Source organism: Leptodactylus fuscus, chromosome 3, assembly GCF_031893055.1.
Source record: "Leptodactylus fuscus isolate aLepFus1 chromosome 3, aLepFus1.hap2, whole genome shotgun sequence".
NCBI classification, from domain to species: Eukaryota; Metazoa; Chordata; class Amphibia; order Anura; family Leptodactylidae; genus Leptodactylus; species Leptodactylus fuscus.
This window is the reverse complement of record NC_134267.1, coordinates 92,158,900-92,182,078: the sequence shown is the minus strand read 5'-3', so window position 1 is coordinate 92,182,078 and position 23,179 is coordinate 92,158,900. Positions and strand designations below refer to the sequence as shown.

General features: G+C 38.8%; 1 protein-coding gene across 1 annotated transcript; it reads left to right on the top strand.

The window, feature by feature from the left end:
- Positions 1–19,075: 19,075 nt before the first annotated feature.
- On the top strand, positions 19,076–22,071 carry CCN2 (cellular communication network factor 2). Its single transcript, XM_075267962.1, has 5 exons — positions 19,076–19,294; positions 19,504–19,723; positions 20,029–20,280; positions 20,407–20,618; positions 20,787–22,071. Exons 1-5 carry the CDS (start codon positions 19,244–19,246, stop codon positions 21,081–21,083), a joined length of 1,032 nt encoding a protein of 343 aa, XP_075124063.1. The 5' UTR covers positions 19,076–19,243; the 3' UTR covers positions 21,084–22,071.
- Positions 22,072–23,179: the final 1,108 nt, after the last annotated feature.

Sequence of the window (23,179 nt, the reverse complement as noted above, 5' to 3'; positions counted from 1 at the left end):
TTTGAATCTCCTCTGAAGAGTGGCATCATGGGCTACTCAAAACAACTCTCAAATGATCTGAAAACAAAGATTGTTCAACATAGTTGTTCAGCGGAAGGATACAAAAAGCTGTCTCAGAGATTTAACCTGTCAGTTTCCACTGTGAGGAACATAGTAAGGAAATGGAAGACCACAGGGACAGTTCTTGTTAAGCCCAGAAGTGGCAGGCCAAGAAAAATATCAGAAAGGCAGAGAAGAAGAATGGTGAGAACAGTCAAGGACAATCCACAGACCACCTCCAAAGAGCTGCAGCATCATCTTGCTGCAGATGGTGTCACTGTGCATCGGTCAACTATACAGCGCACTTTGCACAAATAGAAGCTGTATGGGAGAGTGATGAGAAAGAAGCCGTTTCTGCACGTACGCCACAAATAGAGTTGCCTGAGGTATGAAAAAGCACATTTGGACAAGGCAGCTTCATTTTGGAAACAAAAATTGAGTTGTTTGGTTATAAAAAAAGGCGTTATGCATAGCGTCCAAAAAGAAACAGCATTCCAAGAAAAACACATGCTACCCACTGTAAAATTTGGTGGAGGTTCCATCATGCTTTGGGGCTGTGTGGCCAATGCCGGCATCGGGAATCTTGTTAAAGTTGAGGGTCGCATGGATTCCACTCAGTATCAGCAGATTCTTGAGAATAATGTTCAAGAATCAGTGACGAAGTTGAAGTTACGCCGGGGATGGATATTTCAGCAAGACAATGATCCAAAACACCGCTCCAAATCCTCAGGCATTCATGCAGAGGAACAATTACAATGTTCTGGAATGGCCATCCCAGTCCCCAGACCTGAATATCATTGAACATCTGTGGGATGATTTGAAGCGGGCTGTCCATGCTCGGCGACCATCTAACTTAACTGAACTTGAATTGTTTGTCCAAAATACCTTTATCCAGGATCCAGGAACTGATTAAAAGCTACAGGAAGCGACTAGAGGCTGTTATCTTTGCAAAAGGAGGATGTACTAAATATTAATGTCACTTTTCTGTTGAGGTGCCCATACTTTTGCACCGGTCAAATTTTGGTTTAATGCATATTGCGCATTTTCTGTTAGTACAATAAACCTCATTTCAATCCTGAAATATTACTGTGTCCATCAGTTATTAGATATATCAAACTGAAATGGCTGTTGCAAATACCAAAATATTTAGAACTAAAAATGATTAAGATTAATAGGGGTGCCCAAACTTTTTCATAGGACTGTATTTAGGAAAAGTCTTAAATCCACACAATCTAGCAGTATAGATAGGATGCTTTTCATCGGGCAACCCCTTTATCTTTCTGCAAACCATTAGGACTGAAGATGGGTGAGAGCTTACAATGAGAGGGATAGAACAGCAGTGGATTCTACTGAGCTAAAGGACACACATTTAGGTTTTTGCTGACATTTTGCAGCCAAAATCAGTATTGTATTAAAAAAAAAAAAAAAAAAAGGCTGAATGCTATTTGTCTTTCATAGGTTCTTGCCTTTAGGGTAAAGCCCTATGTTGCATCCTGCAACAAAAAAATGCTGCACCTGGAGCACCGTTTTTCCTGCAGCGCTTTTCTCAGAATGTCTGCAGAGTTTTCCACTTAGGACTTTCTGCTTCCATTATACCTATAAGTAAAAGACAAAAAGGGAGAGACACCGAGCGCTCTAAGCGTAGTATTATTGTTAATTTTGTAAAAATTACAGATAGAAGTAGATATTACCAGTAGGCCTCTCACCTGAAGAGTGTGTGTCTTTATTATCACAAATATAGTGAAAATCCAGGTGGGAGTGGCAGCAGAACCAACAGAGACACCGGGAGGCCGGAGAGAAAAATTGAAATATTGAAAGGCAGGGGTCTGCGCTCACTGGTAGATCTGAGTCAGCCGGGCTGGATGCATCTTATAAGGAAACTGCTACAATTTCCAAACCGTGATGGTTTCGCTAGAATCCTATCCACTTTACCATGACTGTAAAACATGGCGCTTTTTCTGCTGCATTTCTGCCGGCAAACCCTGGTGTCTACGCCACGTAGGGCCCCGTGTTTAAAATTCATACCTCATTTCGACCTTACAAACTGCATCAGAAAACCTGACTGTGTATTCTGACCCTAAGATATAAATCCACAGAAGATTTCTGTACAAGTCTGACTTCGGCTTTTTAATAAAGAAATACAAAGAATACAGACACCTTATTGAAAAGTAGAGAAAAAGATTGTTTTGAAAGAAACTGAGTATTTTGTTTAGACTGCTAATGTCAGTTTGTGGCTAAGTGTAAGCAGATTTCTTTCTTTTGGCGAACTTTATGTCTGTCTTCGTGAAATGCGAGAAAAGTAGGATAGATTTTCAGTTCTGACTTTCTGCAGCTGCCTTCGTATTTCAGCTGTGGGAAATTATGACCTCAGCATGTTGTAACTCTTGTCAACAACCTCAAAGACTGTAAATCAGAAAAAAGCAATCAATACACATGACGTGCACATATACTAATAAGGACGGTGCTTAAAAACCATAGCTGACCACAATGGTTACACTTCATTTACTAAGATAGAAACAAGTACTTCATCTGAAAGACATACAGAAATATCCAAATATCATGTGTTATGTTGACCAGATAGGCTATGTTCACACTACAGTCAGACACTATTCATATAACATGTCCATAGACTTCATTTAGCAAGACCAAAAAAAGTGTGTCCTCTTGACATACATTTAGGCAGGGTTCACAATACCGTTGGATTCTGTTATGAAGGTGTCCATTTAAAAAATAAACGGACACCTATCATAACAGACATTAACGGATACTAAGGGGATGTTCATACTACCACTGCTGTCCACCCAGGGGTTTCCATCCTAAACCCAGGAGAAACTGGACAGGGGATGGCTTGCTGGTGGTCAGCTTTTAAAACTCATTCTCACATCCCAAGTGTGAGAAGGAGCACTATCGCAAGTCCTTCTTTCCAACCGCGATCAGGCTACATAATCTACATCAGACCAAGCGAAGATCACTCCGTACAGAAAACTAATGATTATGATTATGAAGTCTTCCTTCTTTCTTCTTCTGTTCCTTAGCTGCTATGGCCTCCTAGTATATCTTCTCTTCTCAGCATATGTGTGCCTGCTTCTATAATATATTACTGTGTATTATCCTGTATCTTTATTACTATGCTGCTGTTACATACTGAAATTTCCCCACTGTGGGACTATTAAAGGATTATCTTATCTTATCGTATCTTATCTTAAAGGTGACAGCCAGTGTCCATATGCAGCCACTCCACCTGGAAACCTTCTTTTTTTTGCATGGACGCAAAGTCGTACATGCAGGACTTTGTGAATGGATGGATTTTAAAGCTGACCACTGGCAATCTGTCCCCTGTCCAGTTTCCCCGGGGTTTAGGACAGAAACCCCAGGGCGAACAGTGGCGGTAGTGTGAACGCCCACTAACTGATGTAATGTAACACTGGCATCAGTTAGTGTCAGTTACTGTCAGTTAGTGTCGGGGGTTTTTTATACTGTTCATTTTTTTGTTTTGTTTCTGCTTTCTGAGCATGTGCAGAAAACATGGACACAAAATAATGGACAGTAACTGATGGCTATCAGTTACTATCCGTTATAAGTCCGTTGCCCATAGACTTCAATGTTAAAAAAATAACAGACACTTGCCATCCGTCAATAATTTGTTTTTTCATACAGACACAAAAGCCCTGCATAGACTTCTGAGGGATTGGATGTAAATGGACACAAACGGACATAAACAAACACTTAGAAAGGAAATAAAATCCAGCGTCTACCAGGACGGATCCATGATGATTCAGAAATAAGTATGTCATGCCATGAGGAAGGGGCTATCAAAGCCCTGAAACGCGTAGTCTTTGAAATGTAACAGGCTACTCCATTAGTTACTTTGTAACTTTTTATTATGAAGTTAATAAAAGCTATATTTTATACTTACTTCTGAATCATCACGGATCAGTCCTAGAAGACGCTGGATTTTATTTCCTTTCTACTTGATCGCTCAACTGAGTCCGACAACACTCCGTGCTTCCCAGGCTTGTGAATCCCTTTACTGGAGATACGGTGAGCTGAAGATTTTTTTCCTTTTACTATACGAACACTAATAGGACACAAGATAAAATCCCACTTAAATGAATGGAAATTTTCATGGATTATTCACGGTTCAGCTAGTGTCTGTTGCTAAAATCTTGTAATGGACAATAGCTACGGTCACTGCTGACGGTCACCAATGGTAATGTGATTGCCCCCTTAGCTGGAATATTTTAACATACTTTGGTCTCAACTGCAATAAGAAAAGTATACTTGAATATAAAGCTAGTATAAAATATACTACTGTAAAGCTATTGTGTACTATATTTCTTATTGGCAGTCTGCAAATACAAATTTTCAACATCCCGTAGTTTACAGTGCAGCTTGTATGTATTAAAACATATATTGGCTTCACCTGCGTCAGGTTGTATGTTCTCTAGAACCCAGTATCTTGGAGGAGTCAGGTTGAAGAAGCCAGTCAATAAAATCCCATTTATAAGTATATTAGAACTGACTGAAGTAGTTCAACTCCAAAAATATTATATTTTCAGATTTGAAGAAGGTTGATAACGTAATTAAGAAAAAAAAAATCAATGGGTTATCTTGACTCGTGTTCATCTTACAAAAACCTGTAATTTCCATGATGTTGAACTTTTTCTATCTTCCAGCTTGTACCTACATATTAGTCAAGTAATGGTATCAAATGAATCCACTAAAGTGCTAAGCTAAACTAAGTACTTTATGGTATAAATGTGAACCTGTACATAAGTATCACAGCTATCACTTTTAGTCTGCTCAAAGATGTGACCGTTACATCATTTGTTCTGTAGTAATAGCACTACAGTGCGTTTACACAAAAAGGTGTCTTAACCCCTTCCCGCCGATGGCATTTTTTGATTTTCGTTTTTCGTTTTTGACTCCCCTCCTTCTAAACCCCATAACTTTTTTATTTCTCCGCTCCCAGAGTCATATGAGGTCTTAATTTTTGCGGGACAATTTTTGCTTCATGATGCCACCATTAATTATTCTATATAATGTACTGGGAAGCAGGAAAAAAATTCAGAATGGGGTGGATTTGAAGAAAAAATGTATTTCTGCGACTTTCTTACGGGCTTTGGTTTTACGGCGTTCACTGTGCAGCCAAAATGACATGTCCCCTGTATTCTGTGTTTCGGTACGGTTCCAGGGATACCAAATTTATATGGTTTTATTTACATTTTGACCCCTAAAAAAAATTCCAAAACGGTGTTAAAAATTTCTTTTTCTAAAAGTCGCCATATTCCGACGGCCGTAACTTTTTTATACATAGGTGTACGGGGATGCATAGGGCGTCTTTTTTTGCGGGGCCAGGTGTACTTTTTAGTTCTACCATTTTTGGGAAATGTTATTGCTTTGATCACTTTTTATTCAAATTTTTATCAGAATTAAAACAGTGAAAAAACGGCGGTTTGGCACTTTTGACTATTTTTCCTGCTACGGCGTTTACCGAACAGGAAAAATATTTTTATAGATTTGTAGAGCGGGCGATTTCGGACGCGGGGATACCTAACATGTATATGTTTCACAGTTTTTAACTACTTTTATATTTGTTCTAGGGAAAGGGGGTGATTTGAACTTTTAATACTTTTTATATTTTTTTATATTTTTTTTACTTTTTTTTTTATTTTTTTTTGCATTTATTAGATCCCCTAGGGGTGTTGAACCCCAGGGGGTCTGATCACTAATGCAATGCATTACAATGCTAATGCATTGCAATGCATTGCAAAAAATCATCATCTCTTTTGCAGGCTGTATACACCAGCCTGCAAAAGAGAGAATTTGCAGACTGGCTGGGAGCCCTTAACAAGGCTCCCGGCTGTCATGGCAACGGGGGGTCGGCCCTGGAGCATGCTCCAGGAGCCGGCGATCCCTGCCAAAATGGCGGCGCCCATGCGCCGCCGGGAAGATGGCGCCTCCAGCGCCTTTGACAGCAGCGCCGGAGGGGTTAATGCCTCCGATCGGTCCGGGGACCGATCGGAGGCATTAGAGCCGGTTGTCTACTGCTTAAAGCAGTAGACACCCGGCGGCTATGACGGCCGCCCGGCTCCTGGGCGGTCGCCATAGTTACAGACCCGACACGCGCGTACTATTACGGCGCATGTCGGGAAGGGGTTAAAGATTTGTACATCAAAAACTGTTAGGCTCCATTCAGATCACACTTTTTACATCTGTTAATGATTAGAGATGAGCGAACAGTAAAATGTTCGGGGTTCGATATTTGTTTCGAGTAGCCCCTTAATATTCGACTACTCGAATCGAATATCAAACCCTATTATAGTCTATGGGGGGAAAATGTAGGCAACGTTCGATCAAATTATACTTACCAAGTCCACGAGTGAGGGTCGGGCTGGATCCTCCGAGAAGTCTTCTCCTTGCAGCATCCCTGCGGCATCTTCCGGCTCTGAATTCACTCTGCCAGGCATCGGGCCTGGGCAGAGCCGACTGCGCATGCCTGCACTATAAGCGGACATGTGGAGTCAGCTCTGTCCAGGCCTGATGCCTGGCAGAGTGAATGAAGAGCCGGAAGACGCCGCGGGGAAGCTGCACGGAGAAGACTTCTAAAGGTAGGAGAAGAACCAGCATTGATTGGCCGACTGTATAGCATTCGGCCAATCAATGCTGGTTCTGCATTGAACTTTTCCATTCGAATAGCGAGTGGTACTCGATCGAGTACGAGTATTTCGAATACCGTAGTATTCGATCGAATACCTACTCGATCGAGTACTACTCGCTCATCTCTATTAATGATGTCTATGTAAACAGATTACCTCAATGATTTATACAGACCCAGTGACTTGTATAGGTCTTCTGCTTGTAAGTGGAACACAATGTGCAATGCTCATAGTGGAATGCCTAATATGAAGCCGTTCACCATCATTAGGGCTTCTTCAAGGGGATTTCCTGAGCAAGCTAAGAGAGTAGACAAGAAAGAAAGTAAAATGTTGTAACCCAAGTATAACCAATCATAAGACATTAATAATAAATACAGTGGGCCTTATGTATGAAACCTATCAGAAAGAACAGTATCCTTGTTGCCTTTGGCATCCATGCGAGTCTATGGATTAACTTTGATTGCCTGTTGTCGGCAACAAAGCCACTCTCTGTTAGTTTCTTATATTATGACCATGTTTTTGTGTAAAAAGCAGCATTTGCACTTTTACACGCCAATAGTTCGGTTTTTTTTAAACAGCGAGTTATGAGTGAGGCCCACACATCAAGTGACACATATGGGAGTGTGCCCAGAAAAGTAGATCCATGATGCTGCATGCCAGTATCTCCACTAGGTTTTAATTCAAACAGTGGCAGCTTTCCAACTACAGTTCTGGCTACAGCAAACTGCTTTTGACTTTTTATATGTCTTCTCTTAGTGCAGCTATCAATATTTGCTTTTAATCCCTGTGTTCCTGAAGCGTGTTGATCAATGGTTTAATAATTTATACAACTTTGGTTCACCACAGTAAACTGGACGTTGTACCAAGTAACTACTGGCATTGTAGGGCTCTCCCTGCAGAAAGCAAATATCCCCACGTACCATAGAAAACCTATGAACCCGGCAATTAATACTCGGCTTTCTTTAGGTTTATAGTGTGTGAAGCATTTGTGTAGTTCTAAAAAACACTGGTTGCAGGCTAATATAACAGGATTATTATGTTGGGAGATTTGACAGCATATTTTATGTTATTATTAGTGGACATTTAAGAGAATTGATGTAAAGGTATTAGTTTAGAATAATATTCTGATAAGGCAAATAGTGGTCAATGAGCATTGTTTTACAATTCTGAATTCAGTATCAGAAAATATTTTTACACTTTCAACCGAACCAAGTTACAGAAAAAAAATGAGAGAAAAAAGATAAAGTTAAAATGTAACTTTTAATAGTATAATATTAAAAGGAGCATATAAATAACCATCCAAAAATTGCCAAGATCAGAAGTGATGTTCCTTTGAAAGCAAAGGGTGGAAGGGTGGTCCACCAAATATTAATATGGTTTTCTTTCCTCTTTTGTTCATTCACTTTAGGGAGCCTTCATACGGAGTATACGCGCCGCTCATTCTGAACGTAAAACTTGTTCAGAATGAGCACCTAAAAACCAGATCTGATTGATTTCTATGGGTGCCGGCATACACGCGTATCACATTGAAAGCAATAGGTAAAAGAGCCTCCCATTGATTTCAATGGGTAGCGCACGTATGCCGGCACCCATAGAAATCAATGGGATCTGGTTTTTAGGCGCTCATTCTGAACGAGTTTTACGTTCAGAATGAGCGGAGCGTATACTCCATATGAATGCTCCCTTTAAGTTTGCAAACTGATGTGCATTACATTACTGACTATAATAATTCAACATCCTGACATACAGCGAACCTGATAAAGTGCCTTAGTGGCACGAAACGTTCGTCGCTGCTCTGTCTTTTTTTACATTCCTCCTCCACTGTGTATTTATGTTTTAATGAAGAATTAATAAAGTTCTGCAACTTTTAAAGGACATTTTGGGTGAGTGCCCTGCTATTTTTTTTCTTGTTTTTGCTGTATTTTTGTGCATTTAGCAGTTGAGCACCTCCCATCTGTATGAACAGCGTCCTATATCAGGCCACTAATTGAGAGCCTTCCCTTACTGAGAATCTGTCTATCATTTACCCGTATGTACAGTAGTGCCACCTCCTGCTTTTCTTGTTTTCATTAGATCCTGACTTATATTGGCTTGACATGTACATTATAGGAATTGTAAAATAAGTAACAGCAAAATTATGGGCGATGAAAGTTAAAATATAACTTTTTATAGTAAAATACTAAAAGGAGCCAAATGCATATAATTAACCATCTAAAAACTGCCGAGATCAGTGTCAGGTGAGCAAAATGAAGAGAACGAGCACTGATGTACTAAGCGAACTCGCCCTCACTGCAGCATCCCAGAGTGACACTGCTTTTATGTTTTGTGTTTTATGTTGTGTTATTTTGTGGTGCCTCTGGTAATAAGTATTTCATGTTTTGCAGCTTATGTGTTCCCTAATGGTTTAACCTTCTGTTGGTCACCCCTTCACTTGGTTCAGGCCTGGCCAATCACAGGTCATTGAGAGGGGTTTGGTAGACAAAAGTCTCCAGAGGTCTGTTAGGGCTAGCAGTGACTGTAGGTATTGTCACACTGCCCTGCAATTCTAGTCCACTCCTGAGGAGAGAGTTTCAGCCCAAAGCTGTGCCAGAGACAGCCTTGATACAGGGGTCATCAGCTTGTCCTGCTGTACAGATCATGTGCCATAAGATATCTGGGCCCAAGAGCCTTCTTTGCTGCCAGCCTTCAGAAGCACCTTCTGGCTGAGACTAGGTTTGCTGCTGAGTGGTTGGAGTGGAGTACAAGGCACTTATATATCATTTCAAACTGGGCATCTCATATTCCCAAGCCTGGGTGAACCCAATAGTTGAGAGACTACTACCCCCACTGGGAAACTACACCTGTTCACAGATCGGTTGAGGGCATTCGGCCTATCCGGTAATATCGCTACAGCCAATATTACTCTCATCCTCTGGTTCTATCCATCTGGGTTGTGGCATCCCTAACACACAATATAGAGAAATAGTTACATCGCCAAGATGCCCAGAAACAAATGAGCCCAGCTGTAATAACATATATAAGGAGGTGGTCTTGAGGATGCTGATCTAGGCATCACATCAGCAAGAACCAACCACCACAGAAGACCAGGCTAGGCAACAGTAGAACAGTAGACAGTAAGTAAACAGACCCTTTATATATAAAAACAATCCAATCTGCCAGCAACTTGTGTAGATGGAAAATGGCCATTTACTCAAAAAACAGTACACCACTTATTGCTTCTCACAGGAACCTTTCTCAAGTACAAAAATAAAGCACTATATAGAGCACATAATATCTCTGACTACATATAGTATTTCCTTGTGGACACAATAGAAAAGAATGAAGCTGCATTGCTGTAGCTTTAATCCAAGTGTAGTATTTTCCCCATATTTTGCAGAGCAGGGTTTTAGAAACCAAAACCCTTAACCGAATTCAAGCGAGGGGGGTATATCTTGCAATAAGTTTAATGTGTCAGCTTTTAAGGATATGCTTGGTAAAGCTTGCCTACTGAGATGGGCAACTCTGATAATTCTCCAAAATACAAGATCATGAGACTTAAAGGGGTTTTCCAATCTCAGTGTTTCAGCAGTCTACCTGCAGTCTGTTCTTCTTGCTTCCTTCATTTCTCCCTCCCCCTTCCTCCTGCTGAACGGGCAAAGATCACAAAAATATGCAGATTCTTGTACAGAATGGAGTCAGTGTTATCTGTGTGTTTACATAGAGAGATAACAGACTGGGATTTATCAGCAAACTACAATTAATTGAACAATGGTCCTGCCTGCAGAGCAGTAAGAGAAGTCACGTGTCCTATAGGTCCATGATTACAGCAACACTGTGTAAACAATGAGAGGAATAAAGTCACATAGGAGGCAAACAAAGCAGCATTTCTAAAGCAATATATTTAGGAAAAGGCTTCAATTTACATAAGCTACCATTATAGATAGGATACTTGAGATGGGACAACCCCTTTAAGGTTGTCCTGGAGATCCCACCAGGAAAATTCATTCTATGGGACCACTGTACATGCATTTACTATGGTACCTGACAGTGATTTTTCAGTCCTGTAAATAGCTTTCTGACTTCCTTTTACCTTGAACTAAAGACCTCTTACTTTCTTGAGCTCGGAAAACATGTTTATGTAGTAAAGACACCTGGAAGCAAGATGTATAGTGACTGAAGTCCCTGTATCTATGTCAGGAATGTGAAGACTAGGCAGAATACCGGTCTGCCTCTAGATGCCTTCTCAGCCAACTGATGTATCTATATAATAATAAACTAAGAGTTTGTTAAATAATTTTTCCAGTCTATTATATGGACATTTAGACTGATTGAAAAGATATACACTACTTGTTCGTACAATGAGTATACTGCAGGGGACTGGTGCTTATCCTTTCTCAGGGGCCCACCATCAGATTCACCTACATTTTATGTGAGTCAGTACAAGCCAGAATGCAATTACCGCAACTGCAACCTATCTACTTGTAAGGGTACATCTTATCTCTGATATATCTTGTACAAAAAAAAGACCTTCAAGAAGTAAAGAAAAAAATAGCACATATTAGGATGCATTCACACGGAGTAACGTGCCGTATACGCCGTGTGAGATTTTAAGCGCCATATACGCTCCCATTGATTTCAATGGGAGCCTGGATCGTATATACGCTGCGTTATTTTGCAGCCGCAAAATCACGTCCGCAAAATAACGCGGCGTATACGAGACTAACTCCCATTGAAATCAGTGGGAGCGTATACGGCGCTCAAAATCTCCCACGGCGTATACGTGCCAGGTCACGCCGCACGTTACTCCATGTGAATGCACCCAGTAGTATATCAAAACATAAAGGTTGACATGTTGCAGATGAAGGCATATAAAATACAATAGGCTGCACCCCAATGCTGTAGAGTACGTGACCTCCACTCTTATGTATTCTTTTCTATGTCCCTCTCTTGTGATGAGTAAACCACTAGACCTCTGAGTCAAGGAGAGAAGCCGCAGTTATAACCCATCTTTCACTGTCATTGTGGATTACTCATTGCTATTTGATCAAACACAGACGAGACTACGGGAAGAGTTAGATTTCTGCACCTCAAAGGACAATTGTTTAACAAACTGTCATCATTTTTGTGCCTCATTTAACAAAACATCAATGTAACGCCAATGCCACACTAATGTCACACTAATGCCGCACTAATGCTACACTAATGTCACACTAATGTCACACTAATGCCACACTAATGTCACACTAATGTTACACTAAAGTGTTACCTGTGACTTTTCATCTATATCTTCTGTATTACATAGGAAGTGCCATCTTCCATTTTTGCTTTCTGAGCCCCTTCATCCCTCTTTTAATAAACTCTACTTCTGTAAAAAAAAAAAAAAAAAAAAATGTCAGTCTAGATTTTTGCATTAACATAATCCTCAGCCGCAGGAAACAGATAAATAGCGTTATAGTGTTGTTGTTGTGACCAGCGCACATACCGATCGTCTACATCAAATATGTATTAACACACCAGAGGAAATGTAATACAACACTGCTTCTTTCATTAGTTTATTTTAGAATTTCCTCACAGGGTATCATGGTTTTGCGTGACTGGTCCTGACAGCTCATATTTCTCTACGCTACTAAAATGATGCAGCTAAGCCATTGAGCGAAGCCTTTTTCTCTTCATTTAATCATGTCAAACCTTTGAGTATATCCAAAATTATGCTAAAGTGTAAGCCTTACTTAAATGAGGCCGCATACATTAATTCACATATCTGAGTGACCCATGCAGAACGTGGTTAGGATCCTGTCTAGCTTTCAGTTCAGAAAGCAAGGGCATACAGTCTCATTCAAGTCTTCCCAGACGAGCCTGTTTACCTGGTAGAAAACAGTCTGGCCTTTATGTTATTGCTGGAACTTTCTAGGCCTGCACTCCCTCTTCTGGTAGAGGCTTGGTAATGGATTGAAAAGGAAAAAAACATCCAAGAATTTGAGCAGCAATAACAACGATAGTTAGATAGATAGATAGATAGATAGATAGATAGATAGATAGATAGATTAGACAGACAGATAGATAGGTTAGACAGATAGATGATTGATTGATTGATTGATTGATTGATAGATAGATGATAGATAGATAAATAGATAGATAGATTATAGATAGTAGATAGATAGATAGATAGATAGAGATAATAGATAGATAGATAATAGATGGATAGATAGATAGATAGATTATAGATAGTAGATAGATAGATAGATAGATAGATATAGATAAATAGATAGATAGATAGATAGATAGATAGATAGATAATAGATAGATAGATAGATAGATAGATAGATAGATAGATAGATTATAGATAGATGATAGATAGATAGATAGATAGATAGATAGATAGATAGATAGATAGATAGATAGATGATAGATAGATAGATTATAGATAGGTGATAGATAGATAGATAGATAGATAGATAGATAGATAGATAGATAAATAGATAGATAGATAGATATGATTTTTAATCTAGATTATTCTACCCACAGATCGTTCTATACCTTTCCTGTCTAGTGTACACATTGTATATGACATCCTGAATTTGTTGAAGTAGGGGATCACTACATAAACAAGGGCTATCACAGAAACTGACAGGTATTCCCTAAGTTTACATTGATATCCACGCAGCGCAGCATAGTTTTCACACTTACGTTTTCACATCTCCTTGAGGCAAAGCCCTTGACATGGAGTATTTCTCAACAAGATGTAAAAATAATATAATCTTATGACAGGGCTAAAACTCATAGTTGTTACTTTTCTCAGGCACTACTAGGTAAACAGGAAGCTCAGTCCTGGGATAGCCTTGTCTGTATTTTCTGAATCTAGGTTTCCTATTTGCGTCATAGGCATCATCATTACACTTCTACAAGAATAGCCATTTCTTACATAGAGTCTCTTACATTCCAGAAGGCGTTGTAGTCATGAAGTAGGTGAAGAACTGTCTGAGAGGCCGAAGAACAGAGTGAACAGTTATGGTGTTTGCTTGCCTTGCCAGATTTCTGTCTTAACAATGGTGAGTGGTTGGAGAGACACCAAGCCTCTCATCTAATTTTATTTGTGTCTATATATATATATATATATATATATATATATATATATACAGTGTTAGATATAAACTATTAACCATCTAATACAGAGAACTCTCCATTAATTTCAAGTTCAGAAACTCAAACTCATAAAGCATTTCAAAGCAATGACGTATTTCTTCTCATTTTCATATTTTCATATGACTGTTTTATAGGGAGCTGAGCATCTAGAAAATGGTGGGATATATAAAATCTGTACTAACAGATATGCCACAGAAGACCCAGCGGAAGCCAAACTTGAATAAAATGTCTCGCTGTCTGAAAGAAAACATTCTGTAACAACTTGAATCGAAAGACAAAATGTACCCCAACACAGTCCAGTTTAACTTGTTTTTCCCCATGAATCCAGTATAAGAGAAAGGTTTTATTGGTGAAATATAAAAACAAACCCACTTCTAGTAAATAGTGCATGAACAAACATTCTTTGGGTCAAAAGGAATTGGTTTTGGAATCCAGTGTATGAGACCAAATATGTTCCTGTGGCTTATGACTCTCTGTGAGTCAGGGACAGTCTAAAATATGATATAAATTCCTAGGAACTGTGAATGAGAGGCTAGTGGTCATTCTAAATCATTCAAGTACACTCTTCAATAAGCTTTACACAAACTTATAAAAATGGTGAGTTGATATTGGCAGCACAAAAAAACGGAAAATAAGATGGTGTCAAAGAGTTAAAGGTAGCACATGTTGTACACCACCAGCAGAGATTCAGAGTAGTACCTGATGCAAGCTTCAATACAGATACCCATTGTTCTGGTGTCTCATTAAGACTGAATATTAAGAATCAAGTAGTTTACTAATTTGGCAGATTATGACAACATGTCAAGGAGGAAGCCTTGGTGTCCCAAAAATGTCTTGTCAAGGTGAATGTTGATGAGTGTAATTCCTTCAATAACTATGTAATGTTCAGTATAATAACAATGTATTTGTGCAAGATGAAGTAATTAAACAAATATTTGGTATTCCCCCTACAGGCCTTTTGGATAACTGGAAGTTAATGAAAGCCAAGAAACACCCAGCCAATGTAGACTTGAAAAAACAGTTTAGCTGCCTCTTTAGTATGCATTGGGGTAGAATTAGCTCTGGATTGTACACATGTTCGATACTGCAGTACAGAAACATCTATACAATGTAGCAAGACAATAAATGGAGGCACAAGGTGACACATAAACCATTGTTAAAATCAATACAATACATTCCAAGCTTCAAATTACATCTAACCATGCCAAAGTTCTGATGTATAAGATAAGATATGATAATCCTTTAATAGTCCCACATTGGGGAAATTTCAGAATGTATGTAAGTCTATCTAATAGTGTCTAGTCTTTTCAGTTATAGCACTAGACAAATTGAGTAATTCTAATGTGAAATGAACCCTCTATGGAAAATCCTACCTGTCAGTAAGGACCTTTCTAGTGTGTGTTCTGACTCACCTTTAAATTCTTTCCAACTTTCTTTCTTTATTTCATTGGTTTCTGCAACTTATAATAAGGTAACCTGAAACATCATGCAAAAATAAAGAAAATAGAGAGATTGTAATGGCAATACACTCAATAAATGTCACATTCTATTACATGTATGTCATATAGTATGATTAAAAGAGGATTTCTCAACAAATACATATATAACATATCCACAGTATAACTATTGGAGATGCCAATGGCAGTGCTTGGCTGTGTCACTTCCACTGAGTTGGATTGAAGAGGCCACATAGATGTAAATCAACATGCCAATAGTTGTGCAAGTATGAAGTTGGAATGAAGAGGCCGCATAGATGTAAATCAACATTCCAATAGTTGTGCAAGTATGACTTTGGAATGAAGAGGCTGCATACATGTAAATCAACATGCCAATAGTTGTGCGAGTATGAAGGGTCAGGGGACTCTGGATCACTAATGGTGACAGGTCCAGTGAGGCTTCCTGTAATAAAACGCCTAATACATATACAAAGGATAAGTAAAGAATGGATTTTATTGGAAAACCCAACATGGATGGAAATAGACATTATCAGTGTATGATATTACTAATAACACCATAGTATTGTGCATAAAACAGACTGGAGGATTTAGTACATTATGTATTAAACAGGTATTGCCACAATACACATTAAAACTGAGAACTTCATAGCTGTGACCCCCACAATATCTAAAATGAGGGGCTCTTGAACCCATGCTCCACCTCACTAAAGTGAAAGAAGAGTTTGGATGGGGGCTCTGGACCCCCATTCTAGTGATCAATGAAGGTCCTTATCTGTAGGGTTCCTATCAAGCAAACATTTATCACCTATCATATAACAAAGTGAATGTGAATTGTGGGAATATCCTATCATGAATACTTAAGTTATGAGACATGGGTAATATTGAATCACAAATGTATCCTGTAGCTTTACGTCTTTAGTCCTACAAGTAACCAAAGAGGGAATTGTTAAAGAAAAACAGCTTGGCTAGCATTGCGTTTTCTGAAAACAGTCCTAAAATTAGGGCACCTTAGACAGCAGCCGCATTAAAAGGGTTAGCTTAATCGGAAGCCTGGAATAAAACACACACTGTCTTTCAAGACATTGTGAAAACCTTAGGACAGCTAGAAATAGTACCTGGTTCAGCGTTTGGACTATCATGGAGATAAATAGCACACTGTGCAAATCTCCATATAGGGCCAGACTTCCTCTGTCTGTGCATTGCGTACAGCTTTTGGCTAAAGTCGCGCATTCCTTCGGTATGTTTCTCTGGGAGCTTTTGATTTCCGTTTTGAGGGCTGGCACAGACCTTCAATTGCTCTAATAAGAAAATGTCTGTGACTGAAAGCTGAAAATGTGCAAGATTCCTTCTTTAAGTACACAAACACTTCAAGTCTAGCCACTTTCCTGTAGTTTGTCCAGTTTTTGGTACAGTATGTCTGATACCTGATCAAATGACTTAGAAAAAGCAGGAAAAAACTTAAAGGGAAGGAATGTAGTAAGATCTCCACCTGTACAATTTACAAGACCCAACTAAACTGACTGCTGCATTTGAAGCAGATGTAAACCTACTGTATATAGCTGTGTAAATATACATGTGCTGCCAACGGAGCTAAATTCCTCATTTTACCAGAAAAATATGTGCTTGTGAAGGAATTCTTTATATAAACACCTGCAGGAAAGTCAGGGATACTGAGCATTAACTCTTACAGGTAAACATAATCCAGCAACACAGTGTTTTTTATAATGGGGAATTCTAGTGGATCCCTAATATGTAATAACTCATAATAAATTGAGATTATTGGTAGGAGTCAGTGGGACTGCCATAAGAATGTAGTATATTTTGGACAGCAAAGATTTCAGAAGCCATGTTTGTGTATATCCAAGGAACCTGAAATGCATATATGCAGAATGATATATTGTACATACATTCAATAGATACAACTGGCTCTGATGCAATACACTGTAGTACAAAGCCTGGGAACATTGGGGCTTGGTTCGATAAATCATATTCTGTGCCTCAGGATGCTTTTCATCATCACATCTTTATAGAACTTTAAGTTCCAACATTATCTGGCAAAGGAGTTGGCCACTTTAAGGACATTATAAGACAATGGTAATTGGGAGATCAGAGGTGATGTTCTCTTTTGTAAAGCCCTGCCCCCTTGTTTAATACACTCATCAATTTGGTCCTATACATAGCAGCTGATGGAGAATCATGTGATCTGAAGTCTATTAGAGAACACTTCCATAAGACGCTCATGCATGTGCAGTATCATTTGCAATAAAAATGTCCTAAAAGTGAGCCTTTGCCATAATAACCAATAGTATATGCCATACAACTACCATCTTTGATTTGTACCTATGGACACTAGGCCGTCAGAATTATTTTATTGGCAGCAATACAAATGGTGGAAATAGCATTGATATATGATATTAGGTTGGATTATATTGATGGCTTTATTTATGGCTCTCCTATTATTCCAGTGAGGACATAGACCAATATGTATTCTGCACTAAAGGAAACAATGCACATTACGTATGCTCTCCTCCCCTCCCAGCTAGCAGACAGCTGTTTATCAATGGCTACATCACAGGGGCATCCCTACATGACCTTAGGACTCCGAATGACATCATCCCTATTAGCTGATATTAGCAAAGACCTTGGGTATGTTCAGTTGTTTTCTCCTCCTCACACACATTATCCTGCCCAGAACCCTATTTATAGACTAGTATGTGAGAGTTGTAACCTTTTGTGTGCCGACATTACTGTAGCATTCATGGTTAGCAGGCAACCAGAGCTGGCGATCAAGTGCCTGTATGAGCACCATCTTGACATAGGCTAGAGTAAATATTAATACAAGGTTTCTCCGATTTACTTAGAAATCACATTGGACCATGTATTGCATGAGTAGTAATTGCAAAACAATACACTTTATGTAAAAAAAATATTCTATTATAATAAATGAGAACATTTTAATATTTGCAGTAGATATGGCTTTGTTCACACTACGATGTGACAGCATGTTTCTATATATTATAATACTATATCCTACATGTTCAAATCTATTCTACATAAGTGACAAATGTAAACCTATTACAACGGTATGCTATTAAAAAGGGCCAAATAAGAAATAAAGCATATATAATTGTAAGTCTACGCCATCTACATCTATGTAATATGAAACATGAATTATTATCTAGTTTGTTTGGTCGCCCATAGGAATTTGGTTTTCCTCTGCGAGCCCGCACATATGCAGTACATTTATTTTGTTGTATGCCACAATGCATACATGTTACATGAGGTAATAGTCAAATGAAAGGTTTCGGTAGGAATAATACATATAACATTCTTCTTTCCTTATACAGCCCCTCCCTTATGAAACAAGCAAGAAAGTATTTTTACATTGTGGTTACATTTCGCAGTTGGTTATGTTAACATGATTATTGTAACATGAAAGTGGAATGGTAAGGCAGTCTGGAACAGAGGTTAGCCATACAAAAACAAGGTTGAAACATCCTTTTCATATAAAATTATAGAAGGCAGAGTGGAAATTATATAAAAGCAAGGAGAAAATCCTATTTGATGGCGAGGATACAGCGCCTTTTTTGTACTGCGGAGTGTGCCAGTTTTTTCAGACAGAAGGAATGCGGAGTGTCAAGGGGTCAGGATCAATCCGGTGTGAGCTGATGGGGCAGGAAGGTTGGGAGGAATGTTAGGAATGTCCCTGCTTGTGTAGGACTCCATTCAGCTCATTGGCCTGTCTCAACAGCGAGCTGCGTATAAAAGAGCAGCATTTCCCTGCTAGACTCACACAACAACTCTTCCAGAACCTGAGAGAGGAATCATATTCAGCAAACAGGGGCTGAGGAAGGAGGCTTAAAAACTCGGAAAAGCAAGAAACCCTAACCGAGATCACATTGAGATCTACAGACAGAGAACGAGAACGAGAAGGAGACTTTCTTTTGACTTAAAGAATATTGAACAATGGCTTCAGGAAAAGTGACTGCTGTGCTCCTCATTGCCCTGCTCTCATGGGTAAGTTGAAATGGCATTCATTTTAAGGTGGATTGGGTTATTTATTGCGGTTTTCTGTTCAGGACATGGTATATTGTTTTTCTTACATGTTATATGTCTGAGTAGCAGTATACCATTCTTGTTGTGCTGTGCACTATGCACCTATCATAACAGTCAGGCTATAATAAGCATATTGTTCAGTTTAGTGATATGTTTCTCATGCATTCCAGGTATGTGATGCCCAAGATTGCAGTGGGGAATGCCAGTGCCCACAGAAGGTACCTGAATGCGAACCTGGTGTCAGTCTGGTGCAGGATGGATGTGGCTGCTGTAAAGTGTGTGCTAAACAGCTGGGAGAACTGTGCACCGAGAAAGACGTCTGCGACCCCCATAAAGGACTTTTCTGTGATTTTGGATCAAGAATGAACAGAAAAATTGGAGTTTGCACTGGTAAGTTTACATCAAGTTATCTGTACTATGTGATTTACAAATAGTAATAGACCTGACAGTCAACAGACAAAGCATGATAGTGACAAGTATACATAAACTATACTATGCTGGCATTTAATAGGACTACTGGTTTCTTTGAAACCCTAATATTACTTACTTTGAATGACACATATCTGCTGTTTTAAAATTGACAGCACTATATACAATGAACATAATGTTAACACAGTAAACAGCAGTGGTTTTCTTTGTGCAAGATCCTAAAATGTGCAAGATCCTAAAATGTATCATTATTCTTCTCATTCTAGCTAAAGAAGGTGCCCCATGTGTATTTGGAGGCATGGTCTACAGAAGTGGAGAGTCTTTCCAAAGTAGCTGCAAGTACCAGTGCACTTGTCTAGATGGAGGAGTGGGCTGCGTTCCACTGTGCAGCATGGATATCCGTCTCCCTAGCCCTGACTGTCCCTTCCCAAGAAGAGTAAAACTGCCAGGGAAATGTTGTGAAGAATGGGTCTGTGATCAGCCTATGGAGAAGACCATGGTTGGACCTGCTCTTCCTGGTAAGTTGTAATCTGTAATTGCTTAGCTAGTTATACATACTGTAGTCAAAGAATAGTGGCAATAACTCATGCACGTAGGTATTATGTGAACCATATTTTAATATGCATTTATTCTTTCGTCCACAGCTTTCAGAATGGAGGAAACTTATGGTCCTGATCCATCTCTGATCCGAGCCAACTGCTTGGTGCAGACCACTGAGTGGAGTGCTTGCTCTAAGACCTGTGGAATGGGAATCTCTACTCGTGTTACCAATGACAATGAGCATTGCAGACTTGAGAAACAGAGTCGACTCTGCATGGTTAGACCTTGTGAAGCCGACCTTGAGGAAAACATTAAGGTGAGTTTCTTCTTCAGTGTTGTTGATGAACACATTGGTATTGCGAATAGAGTATGTAAACATTCATCATTTAGTTATTACTTGTTCTATATAGTACAGTTACATCACAATATATTAACCTATGAAATAGACTTCTCATGTACAACGTTTTTTGTTTTCTCATAACAGAAAGGAAAGAAATGCATCCGCACTCCAAAGATTTCCAAGCCTGTCAAGTTTGAGCTTTCTGGCTGCACAAGTGTGAAAACCTACAGAGCCAAATTTTGTGGGGTCTGCACAGATGGTCGTTGTTGCACTCCTCACAGAACAGCCACTCTCCCAGTAGAGTTCAAGTGTCCTGATGGTGAGGTCATGAAGAAGAAGATGATGTTCATTAAGACATGTGCATGCCATTACAACTGCCCAGGAGACAATGACATTTTTGAGTCCATGTACTACAGAAAAATGTATGGAGATATGGCATAGATCCATAGGACCACACCTAAGAGACTGTTTAACTTGAAATGACTTTGCATCTCATTGCTAAACATAATTTTATAGCACAATAACATATTTAAGATTGTCTAAAGGAAGGTCTTTGTTTTTAAGACTTGATTGTTGAATGACCCCAGCCACTGGTTTGAAGAAAGTAAGATGAACCAGACTGCCAAAGCTGCCCTCGGTACAACATAACGTCACTCCGCATTCGCTGGCAGCATGCAGTATTCACTGAGTGGAGGGATTTATGTTGTACCGAGTAATGCAACTGGAAAAAGCTCTTACTATTTTTATATCCAATATATAATGAACAAGCACCGTGGCAGTAACAGCTGGAGTTTACACTCTGGCTCCATTTTGGTGCTAAATACAGTAAGTTGTCCTTGTGGGACGACTCATTTTTAGCAAACCCTACCATAAGTAAACATATTGAGAGGAATGGAAACTATGTTTGTAACAAGACTGGAAAGATTGCAGCACGCTGTAAGGCTTGATGTAATCTTGCTTTTTATAGTTATTGTACATAATGTATATATATATTTTTGTACAGTTATCTAAATTAACTTAAAATTGTTTTGTTCTTGTTTTCCATTTTTATAATGCTTAAATATTTTGATAATCTGTTTTTTTTATTATTATGTTCTCGGTTCTCAATAAGTACTTTGTAATACTTGTCTGAAGAAATAAAACGTGTAAAATAGATTATCTAGTAAAAATGATAGTCAGCGACAAGGGACTACCTTTGTGAGATCAGGAAGTCATAGGTATAGTGGATTTCTATGTATTCTTCAAGCTTTAATGAACAAATGCCGATAATCTTGAAACTGCTTATGATTTTCACTATGATAATCTGTTTTGTACCTTGTTTGACTGTACTTTTGTTTTCAACATTTTATACTTGTTGGAAAGTGTGACCAAAAGGTACATGTTTGCACTTTTCTAGATGAAAAATAAAATATTTTATTTTTTATAGAAATCATTTGTGTTTCGTTTCTGCTTTTTTAAACATCTATAGAAAATGTTCTTTGTAGCATATTATTTAAACCAAACAACATTACATCACTCACATTACTCTACAGTGGGTTTTCTCAAATAAAGATAGACAGTTATGTAATGTAAGAAAATCTGCCCTGGTCATGTGATGGAGACAAAGGTGTACAACGTGTTGCGGTTATAGTGATCCCTTTTATAACAAACTGTGCACCATTGGTACTGTTACACGACCAAGACAGATTTCCATCCACTAGAAGAGTCCTATAAAATGGAATTCATTTGCACACAAAGTATGTATAATAAATAACACTTACTTGCTAGAAATATACTATTCTTTAAAGTAAGATGCAATTATTGTTCCATTTTTATCTTGAGATCACATTGAGAAGTCACTTTCTTTCTCAGAACAATGGGATATGACATCATGTAAAATGGCGTCCTTCTCCAAAAGACAATGAATGCAAAGAATACATGAAGTTACAGTAAAACTAATCAGTCAGCAATTTATTTACATAATATATTAGGAAGTTGCTATAACCTTTCAACAATGAAAGTGATTGAATATGGTATTAACCTTATAGGTACTTGACCTGTCAGGAACATACACTACCTCACTGAACTTGGTCATCTATTAAAGCCAACCTGTCACTACCTGAAGGCGGAATATTATAGAGGGAGAAAAGCTGACCCTATGAAGTATAGGTTTATACCATTTGAAAATGGATTTCTGAATAAAAAAACTGAGTAAATCCTAACATGAATCCTGGGAGAGACAGTGAAAGCCCTGCTTATCCTTCCCCAAAAGACAGAATGACAACTTTCCCAGTCAGTAGTGTCCTTCAATCAGGACTCTCAATGTTGCCCTAGGAGTCCTGGATGTTTAGCCAAAAATCTGGCTTAAAATCATATAAACCTGTAAGTCACAAAGCTCAGGTTCTCTCCTTCTATTGTCTGCTACTTTGAGGGCAACAGTGTGGTTTAAGATATTCTAGAATAGAAAAGATTAGTGCCAGAAAAATATCTCATAATCCAAGTGGTTTTCCCTTACATCAATTCCATTTTATCTTCCACTTTCTGCTGACCCCAGGCTG